At 36.6% G+C, this 10,814-nt stretch overlaps 1 protein-coding gene across 1 annotated transcript; it reads right to left on the bottom strand.

Annotated features, from left to right (window-relative positions):
- Positions 1-3,748: 3,748 nt before the first annotated feature.
- Positions 3,749-8,407, bottom strand: LOC11410796 (putative disease resistance RPP13-like protein 1). Its single transcript, XM_039832378.1, has 2 exons — positions 4,329-8,407; positions 3,749-4,039 (listed from the first exon to the last, which is right to left on the bottom strand). The coding sequence occupies exon 1, from the start codon at positions 8,167-8,169 to the stop codon at positions 4,354-4,356; it is 3,816 nt and encodes a 1,271-aa protein (XP_039688312.1). The 5' UTR covers positions 8,170-8,407; the 3' UTR covers positions 3,749-4,039; positions 4,329-4,353.
- Positions 8,408-10,814: the final 2,407 nt, after the last annotated feature.

Here is a 10,814-nt window from a genome sequence, read left to right as displayed (position 1 = left end):
TCCAGTCTGGTTGCCACCAAACTTCATTTCTCCTCCATCTTTCATTGTAAGGGTAAGGAACAAAGCTTTCTCTCCAGTCATGTGCCTTGAACATCCGCTGTCTAGGTACCATGACCTTTGTTTCTCTCTTGCCCTTAGGCACACCTGCATTTTTAACCAATTCAGATTTAGGTACCCATATCTTCATGGGTCCTTTTGGGTTAGTTCTGGAGGCTTTACTTTTCCTCCCTTGTACCTTAGGGTGAATGCTGAGAGGCTTCTGATCATTCAATACTTTAGGTTTGTCACCTTTTCGTATTGTTTTCTCAGAAGCAGTAACTGCTTTATTCTTTTGATCCTTTTGCTTTGGGATTTTAGATTCTGACTTAATCAGACTCTGAGGAACAGCTTCTGATCTTTTCAGAATTTTAATCCTTTGACTCTTAGGATCAGATTTTGTCATAACCTTGGACTTGTGGTTTTCTGGCTTTGATGTGATCTTAGCCTGTGAACCAGAAGCTTCAGGTTCTGACTGAACAGCAGTTACAGCATTTGTACCTTCAGGCACAAAGGTGGATTTCAATCCATCCTTGATACAATCACAGTAGCTCTTGAGACTGTATTCTTTGGATTTCTCCTCAGAATAGCCAATCCCTTTGCCATTGTTCTTGTATGTGCTGTAGATCATAGAAGCAACTTTGCTTCTGTCTATTCCAGCCATAATAAAATCATCCAAGGCAATCTCATGTTTATTGCCTGAACCTTTATCACATTTTTCTTGTAGCTTCTGACAAAGAATTTTGAGTCTATCTTCATATGTTGTTGATATGAGGTTAAACCCTTTTAGTTCTTCTTCAGAAGCTTTTAGCTCCAATAGAGTTGACTTTTGTTGTTTCATTAAATCAACGTATTTTTCTTTTAAATCTGTCAACTCATTGGTTCTGTGTTCAAACAATGATAAAAGTTCTTTTAGAGAATCCACAAGTTCTTGTCTAGGAATTTTGGAATATACCTCATTTTCATCTTCCGAGTCTGATTCAGCTTCTGATACTGCTTCTGATGATACTGTTGCCACTAACCCCATGGCTGCTTTTGTATCATCTTCTGCTTCTTCTTTATCAGAACCAGATTCACTATCCAAATCTTCCCAGGTTGCCATCAAGCTCTTTTTGATTTGTTTTCGGAATTTACTGGAGCTGAAGCTTGATTTCTTTGATTTTCTTTTAGACTTCTCCTTCTGAAGATCAGGGCAATCAGCAATGAAATGACCAGGCTTCTTGCAGTTGAAGCACCCCTTCTGATCTTCTTTCTTTGAGTTCTTGTAGCCACCTCTCTTGCTCAAAAATTTCTTTTGCTTCCTCGCCAGATACTCAAGTTTGTTGGACAACATAGCCATCTTTACAGATTGATCTTCATCAGAATCTCCATCAGGTGATTCTTCTTCAGATTCACTAGCTTTATAGGCTTTAGAAGATTTTGAAGTCTTTCCTTTAGATGGTAAAGCAATGGATTTACTCTTCTTAGAGGATTCATGCTCATTTAAACTCATTTCATGCACTTTGAGTGAGCTAACAAGATCTTCAACACTTAAAGTGTTTAGATCATTAGCTTCCTCAATAGCAGTTACTTTGGGTCTCCATCTCGAAGGTAAGCTTCTCAAAATCTTACTAACATGATCAGAAGCAACATAGCTTTTCTTCAGTATTTGCAATCCAGAAACTAAAGTTTGAAATCTTGAGTACATTTCTTCAATACTCTCATCATCCTTCATTCTGAATAGTTCATACTGATGAACTAGCATCAAAGCTTTAGCCTCTTTCACCTTCTTGCTGCCTTCAAAGTTGGCACATAGTGATGCAAACATAGCCTTCGCAGTAGATTTGTCACTCATCTTCATATATTCAGTGCGAGGTATAGAAGCCACAATAATCCCTCTGATTTTGTGATGCTTCTTGTAAAGCTTCTTCTGAGCAGGAGTATGTATTTTTCTGTCTATAGCAGCTCCTTCTTCATCTAAATCCAGGTCATCAACTCCATCTTCCAATATATCCCATAGCTCTTCATCCAATCCCATGATAAAGCTATACATATTTGTTTTCCACCATGAAAACTCTTCTGGGTCTCCATTAAACTTTGGAGCTTTACCAGAGTCTGTTTTCTAGTCAGCCGTATCATAGTCATGTTTGACACTTGTGTATTTTATGGATGTAGTTGATTCCTCTCCTCCAGACATGTTTTTCTAAAGATCTTGAACTGTAACACGGTTAAGTGTTGTGATAACAGAGCAAGCTCTGATACCAATTGAAGGTGAGAAAAACACAAGAAGGGGGGGTTGAATTGTGTTTTCTTTTTCTCTCTAAAAATTCTTCTTCTGATAAACCTTCAGAAGCAGACCGTGAGTGCTTCTGATGAAATGATCAGAATCATATATGCAGCGGAAAGAACAGAGCAGAGAAAAGAAAGACAAAGACACAAGCAGTTATCCTGGTTCCTTCCACAACACGGAAGTAGTCCAGTCCCCCTTGCACTTCCAAGGAGATTTCACTATAATCATAAAGATTACAAATGCTCAATACTATCAAAGTATGAGACTTCACAAAACTGCTCAAGCACACACGCAAGAGTCTTCCAATGCTCAAGCACTAAGCAAGAGACTTCTAATGCTCAAGCACGCAGGCAAGAGACTTCTAATCAAACAAAAATACAGAGAATTGAGTTTGACTTGAACACTTGATATACAATCAGTGGTGTTCTCAATACAATACAATAAAGACTCTAGACTTTGAATTTCTAAGATGTATCAAATCAGTGCAGAAATTCAGTGTGCTTTGTAGAATCAATTTGACAGAGTTTTGGCACTTTTGAACTTGTATATTTTCTATTTTTCATCTTCAAGTCTTCACTCTATTATATAGAAGTGTGAAAGAGACGTTGAGATAATCAGCACGTCTAAAGAGTCATTTGAAATCCTTTGATCATCCACCAGTGATCCTTTGCCTGATTTGGGTGTAGTCCTTTGAAGGATTAGCTTCAAATTCATTCCCATCTTGAAGGCACAAATTCTGCAGGCATAGATGTTGTCTTGTCTTGTAGCGTGGACAAAACAGAGTAGTGGAGGTAGTGGTTGTACACTTGTACTTTGTCAACTCTGTTAACGTAGGACAGATGCTCAGAGCTATCCAAATGACCGTTGATACCTCCCTTTCAATTCTTCGTTCTTATTAGATAAGGTGAAATAAGAAACAGCTACTTTGGATCTTCAGTTTGAGTAAATGGATTAAATGTAGCTTCTGGTGATGATATAGCTTCTGATGAAAAACTTTGCTTCTGATGACCTTCTGCTTCTGATGACGTCATCACTTCAGAAACACTTTGAACTTCAGGAGCGGTTTTCTTCAGATGCTTGGAATTCTTTTTGCTTTTCATTGTTCTTCCAGAACCTGTTGAAATTACTTGACTAGCCTTTGGTCCTGTACACTTGAACAATAATTAGTAATAACCAATTAACAATTTTTAATACCTTGTTATCATCAAAACTCAATAAGGTTCATTGTGAAACACATTTTGTTCCAACAGTTTTGTCAATGAAGAGGAATGCAGATATTCATTCAGATCATTCTTTCAGATCAAATATATATACACTTTCTCAAAGAGAAATGAAACGAAAATGGATCTTAAGGTCTCAACCAGGATCAACTATATGATTTTGAAGAAACAAAATTGTTAATTCAACAAATGTATATAGGAATATGAATATTTAGAACCAATATTAATTCAACAAATGCATGGTTTTATCATATGAGCATTCATTTAAAATTACAAATTAAGAATCACGTTGCAAACAAAAAATGTTACAAATTAAGAATATTACAAACCCTATGAGCATTCATCCAAATGATAATAAAATACAAACTGACTATTAGCAGCTAAGTAAATTAAATCTTGTGGCAATCAATGGATGCCGCTGAGTCTTCAATTCCTCATAAAAAATCAAAGAAGCAGTTTTCTTCAATTCATCAAGTGAGCAGATTATCATCCACATAGCTAGGCCTTTGATCTCCTGAAAAGATGAAATAAGCATTTTCCTTTGATTAGCTTCAATTGACCAAATGAGCTGATTAATGTAGCAGTTACAGCTTTTTCCAAAGATAGTTTTATAAGCCCAAAAATAAATAAGAAACCAGTTTTCCGGCATGACTTATGTAGTTATATATCAATTTTGGCACTGAGAATATATCTTTAAAAATAACATACGTAGCAGAGGACCCATGAGATGATATGAAAATATTAAGAGGTGTGTCGTACAGATGATTGATTATTGGCTTTCTGGTAGGAACTGTGGAACATACCTGAAATGGGAACACAACTTGTCTATCATATTGTGACTTTGTAATTTATTGATATGACAGGGATGTGAGCAATTTTGGACCAATGTTCCTTCCTTTTATACCTTTCTTCTAACAATGGGCAACCATCGATGTACAGTTCCTTAAGAGATTCAGGGAGGCTGTCTTCTGGTAATGACTCTAGCTTTTTACAATCATAAAATTCAAGTGATTTCAGCGAGGAAGGGAGGCAGTTTTCTGGCAATGTCTCAAGTTGTTGACAAAACAAAAAACAGAGACTTTGGAGAGAGGAGAGGTGTCGCAGCCCATTTCCATCAAAGGACTTCATTTCAGAGAGATCACAGATACGTAGATGCACAAGGGAGATGGGTAGCAATGACTCCTTCATCAAGGTGTTAAATATATCATCACCCTTTACAATTCTCAAGTCGAAAAGTGCTGTCAAATATTGGAGACCCCATTCCGTAACCGGCGGTGCTGTTTTTTTGGTAGAAATCACAATTGATTGTAATTTGAGAGGTAGACAAACTCCTTCAGAAAATGACAACTTTTGGCATTTCATATGCAAATTTTCAAGGGCGGAGAGCATTTCCATCTTAAGCTTGACTTCAAATAATTCAATTGAATAACAGGATTCGATTATAAGTGATTCGAGGCTCGACGACCGAGGTGAAGGACTTTCTGAAATACAAATGGAAACCAGACTCCTACATCTACTTATGTCAAGTGTTTGGAGGGCAGGGAAACCATCAAGTGGAAAGGATGTAAGTGAATCACAACTATATGATATATTAAGACTGACAAGTGATGTGTAATTGCTCCACGTTTCAGGAGGTAGGAAGGATAAATTCTCACAATTTTCAATATGAAGTGATTGCAATGAAGTGGGTAGTCCACTTGAGGGAAATGCAGTGAGAGAAGAAAGTGAATGGAGTTTCAAGTGTGTAAGACAAGTGCTTTTCAGAATCAATTTTGGCACAGCTAATAGCTTAGAACAGTTGTGAATCACTACATCTTGCATCATACACGGAGAATCACTCTCAAGCAATGACAATTGGGAACTTTCACCAAGCCCATTGATATTCATTATTTTTATTGAAGACAACCAATGCAGAGTAGATGGTGTTTCCAATAGATGAGAACAACCTGATATTACAATTTCTTCTATGGAAGGAAGGTTGGTGGGCAAATGTCCCCTTAGTTCTGGACAATCACGTAACTCTATTGCCTTAAGTTGAGGAAAAGCAAATTTTATGCCTTCAAAGGGAATCCATTCATTCCAATTGAGCATGTTGTCGAACTTTATACACTCAAGGGATGGGAATGGTTGGAAGGAAGAATTAGATCCTTTTTCAATCTGGGCATAATAGAACTCCGGGCCAATTGTCTCCAACATCTCCATACCACATATTTCTATGTCCTTGAGAGAAGGTAACTGCCCTAGGGATGGAAGTGTCACACAATTTTCACAATTACTGATACTGAGAGATACCATGTTATAAAATGAAGAACTTCCCAACCAACTCGGAAAGCTTGTCCCACCATACAAACAAATATTCAAGCTCTTCAAATTTATTGGTGGTTGCAACATATCGAGCACAACTTTCACTTTTTGCGAGTCTTCACTTTGTTTTCCCCATATCAGCTCTAACTCCTCAATTTTCTCTTTGCTTTTCAGGTTTGCATCGTGTGCCTCTCTGGCATCAACAACATTATCCAGGTTATTGATGGTAAGTTTTCCTTGTAGGTTTGGGAATTTCCTTAGCTCTTTGATACTTAACCCCACGTGGCGCTTACCCACTAAAAAAAAGGTGAGAGTTTGAAGGTTTTCTAGTCCCGCAATTTCCACAGGCAGCTCATTTATGTTAGTCCCACTTATATCAAGGTGACGTAAACTGACTAAATTTCCAATATGTATTGGCAATTCAGTGAGACTCCAGCAGTTTGATAAATTCAAGGTCTGTAAATTGTAAAGGTTACATATTGTATCAGGCAAGCTTTCGATTCCAGTGAAGGAGATATCTAGATACCGCAACTGCACCGAATTTCCAATTGAATCTGGTAGCTTGGTGATGTTTTTATACCCTGATAGCGATAACACACGCAACCTTTTTTGTGACGGTAGAAAGTCATCAATCACCTTGAAGGATAAGTAATTGTGCCACCACGTCGTCAAGCAAATACATAGGAAGCTTCGCAAACATTTAAAATTGTGTAATTTCTCAAACTTCATGAAAATGTCATAGTACTCTTGGTTATATGAGAAGTGACGAACATTTTCAAGGATGTCACCACATTCAAGCCTGCAACAACTTTTTCCTGATACGAATGTAGCTAAATCATTGATAAGGTCATGCATGACAAATTTTTCCCCACGATCATCATCGCTTAATTGTTGAATTAACGATCTCGATAACAATTCAGCAAAACAATCATCACCTAATTCCTCCAACTTTTTCCCCCCTTGAGAACAATCAAGGAAACCTTCTGCCATCCACAACAAAACCAATTGCTTCTTATCGAGTGGGCAATCCTTTGGAAAAATTGAACAATATGCAAAGCATCTTTTCAAATGAGAGGGAAGATATTGATAACTCAAATGCAAAGCAGGAAGAATATTATCATTTCGCAAGTTCCATATGCTGCTGTTCAAAATTGAAAAAATTGAAGTCCACTCTGTTATGTCTACCTTTGAACGGAGAAGTCCTCCTAGTGTTTTAGCAGCTATTGGCAATCCCCCACACCTTCTTGCAATCTTCCTGCCAATTTCTTCAAGGGCTGTATTTGTACTATGGTGAAACTCATCACTTCCCAATGCATAGTTTGAGAGTAAAGACCAACAATCTTCATTTGATAGAGGTTCTAAATTATGTACAGCAAACATGTGTGCCATCTTTGTAACTTTTTGTTGGCGCGTTGTTATAATCACCATGCTTCCAGGTTTTCCATTAATGAAGGGACTTACTAGCTCATCCCAATCATTACAATTGTCATTCCACAGATCGTCCAACACAAACAAAAATCTTTTCTCCCTCGAAATTTTCTTTAACTCAACTCGAAGGACATCAAGATTATTGCTATCCCAAGTTGTGGAAGTGACTGATTCAAGGAGAGACTTGGTTAATCTCATAATATCAAAATCCTCAGACACACAAGCCCACGCCTTCATGTCAAAATGTTGTTGAACTTCTTTATCATTGTAAACAAGTTGGGCAAGGGTAGTTTTTCCTAAACCTCCCATGCCCAAAATTGCAACAACACCTATATTGTTATGGGTTGTGTCTCTTTGAGATAGCAACATGTTCATTATTGTCTCTTTATCATCCTTCCTACCCACCATGACAGATTCATTTACCACTGAACTTGAAGGTGTTCTACGTGAAACCCTTGTGCTTTTAGTTTGCAAACGAAGTATATCTTTTCTTTTTTCAAAAAGTTGCAGGCTTTCACACATGATCTTCATCTGGGAATTGATCTCTCCATAGTTTTTAAAAGAAGATGAAAAGAAGTTCATCACCTGATAAATTTTGCTTTGAGCTTTTGCATTCTCCACCTTGCATCGCAGGGAATCATAACTGATTTCATTGAGCAAGTCCTCAGCATCAAAGACAGCATCTTTCAAGTCATCAAGCCATAGTTTGACAGCAGGATTGTTGATCTGCTTCTCCTCTGCATCATCCAGCACAACTTGAAGAGTGAGAAGTGTTGTTTTCAGCTGCCTCAAGAGTGAGACATTGAGCTTAGTGTTTTTGATGTAATCAAGAAACTCTGTTGAAGCAAGTTTCTCAACTAAGGTCTGAACAGTTGCAGTGAGAAAAGCTCCTCCAATCATAGCTGCAGCCATCTTCTAGGGATATTGTTAAAACAAACCAACTAGTATGAAATTTTGATGGAAATTACGAGCAATGACTCAAAGAAGACTCGGTTGTGAATGAATGGATAACACTGACAGTGCTGTTTTTGAATGGTTGGAAGTGCATATAGTAAAGGTAAACTCATGAAGACTTAGCTGTATGTGAATTAATGGTTAACAGTACTGTATTTAAAGCTGGAAAGCAAAGCTCAGCAGTGGTTAATATTGGACCCACATCCCACAAAATAATTGATACAAAGAAAAAGGAAAAATTGCAGTCACATTATATACATTATATACATTTTTACTTTTGGAAAGTGATTCAAATATGCAATTTCTAGTTAAACTCCTCTCATATACGAAAATAAATGTATCATGTTGTCATTTTTCTTATCATCTGTGTTCAAAATTAAAAATAATGTACTAGAGATTATGTTGATAACTTTTTTACTGATGAGCATATCATTGCTGAAAAATATATGCATTTACTAAATGAAGGTTTGAATGTAAATGATATTTCAAAACACACTTTCTAAGAACATGTGATATTATTGCATGGGCCCAAAACAAAGACATGACACATCATCAGTCAAATATAGTTTCAGAGAAAAATAATGTTATTATTTGAGGCCACTTCTTTCAATTATTTCCTATAAATGAATTGGTAAGACATGGCCTATAAGTAAGGAAAGTTAAGAGTCCCATATTGGATAGGACATGTTTGACAATGTGTTTATAAGTGGGGGCAATCCTCACCTCACAAGTCAGTTTTGTGGGGTTGTGTTATGCTCAATCACAATTTCTAAGATGGTATCAGTGCCTCTCCAAAATTCATTGGGCCAAGATGGTATCAGAGCTTCTCCAAGATCCATTGGGTCTCCTGCTATCAGGTTTCTACTATCGGGCCACCTATCATTTATGTTCACGAACCAAGCCCAATAGTGTTGGTTGTGAGGGGATGTGTTAAAATTGAAAAAGTTTACAACAGTATTTTTTTTTTTTTACAAAAAGTTTAAAACAATATGTTAGTACATGTAACAATTAATTGATTAACTATGCAGATGTTCACATAAGAAAAGAACATGAAATTCTGCTGCGGAAGCAAGATATTAATGTTTTGATGTGTAATTTACTCTTGAAATTTCAATTTTTGATATAAAGACATGACACAACCTCAGTCAAATTAGTGATGATTTCTAAAGTAAAGCAGGGAAGTTAAGAGCAATGAAGATTCAAGGATATAGAAGTAATTGCAATTAAGGAGTTAAGACTCAAGAAGACTTGGCTTGTGCATATAATTAAGAGTCAAGAAGACTAACGTCTGAATAGTAATAGTAATAGCTAATAATAGTACTTGTTTGTTGGCTCAATAATGGTTTTTGGAACTACATCTGACAAAATAATAAATATATACCAAGAAATATGGCCCACATAAAATGCAACTTGTATCTTTGAAGTTTCAACCATGTACTATTTCGATATCATTTTCTGAAGTAGTAGTTGGGAAGGACAACATATCTAGAGATGTGTGGAAAATTCTTGGCGAAAGAGGAATTGGGTGACTCACAAAAAATTTTAACGAGAGTATGAGGATGAAGAAAATGCCGGATGAATGGAGAAGTACTCTAATTCCAATCTATATGAACAAGGGGAATATACAGAATTGCGTAAATTATAGAGGAATTAAGTTAATGAGTTATACCGTGAAGTTATGAGAAAGGGTGATTGAACGAAGACTGATGACAGTACGTCATTACTAGTTTTTTAGTCATATTTGTGTCCTTTTTGTAATGTTTTGAGAGTCAAATGCTTGTATACATGGTTAAATCAGCTCAAGATTCAAAAAAGAGAAGTTTTGTACAAATTGGAGAAAAATCAAAAAAGTTAGCTACTGGATCGTGCCACGATGGACCTGAATCGTGCACATTTGAAGCGTGGAATTCACCTTAAGATACTGGAAAAATGATGGCACGATGGATATGTAACGTGCCACGATGGTTTAGTAAATTTGCTGCCACGTCAGATTAATGAAGGAATCGTGCCACGATGGACGCAAAATGTGGCACGATGGTGGGCTTTCTGAAACCTAATTCTTTTTCTATAAAAGTCATATGCGACCAAAAGCTTAGGGTGCGATTCTGGAGACCTAAACAGAGCATAGACGGCACCAGGAAGCTGAAGAACACGCGGTGGATCTCACCAAACTCATAGTTGGTTCAGGTTTATGTATGTTCGCTATTTTCTATTTATTTGATTATTTAGTTATGAGTAGCTAAACTCTTAGATTGATTAAGACATGAGATGTATCTTTGTGATCTGTGAACCATGTAATTTGTTAAGAACTCTCTTTGACATCAATGAAAACCTAGTCTTTATTCAGAATTATTTGTGTTCAAAGCTTTTCGTATGATTGTTTGCATGACTATTAATCCTAGCTTCTTTCAATCACATAAATTGATCTTAGGAATTGAATGACTACTAACCCTATCTTTTAATCTTGAAATAATAATTCTGTTTAATTCAACATAGGAACCTAGAGATAGGAAATTGAGAGTTATGACTTATGAATTAACGTTCTGACATAGCTTCCACAGTTATTCAATCGGTTTGAGAGATGAAAAGGTTATAACTTAAGA

This window comes from Medicago truncatula, chromosome 3 (assembly GCF_003473485.1).
Source record: "Medicago truncatula cultivar Jemalong A17 chromosome 3, MtrunA17r5.0-ANR, whole genome shotgun sequence".
Lineage (NCBI taxonomy): Eukaryota > Viridiplantae > Streptophyta > Magnoliopsida > Fabales > Fabaceae > Medicago > Medicago truncatula.
The sequence above is the reverse complement of the archived record's forward strand: the minus strand, read 5'-3'. Positions and strand labels throughout refer to the sequence as shown.

What these genes read in the sequence shown, in the direction of transcription:
- LOC11410796 (XM_039832378.1), bottom strand. Translation starts at nt 8,169, where the DNA reads ATGGCTGCAGCTATGATTGGAGGAGCTTTTCTCACTGCAACTGTTCAG.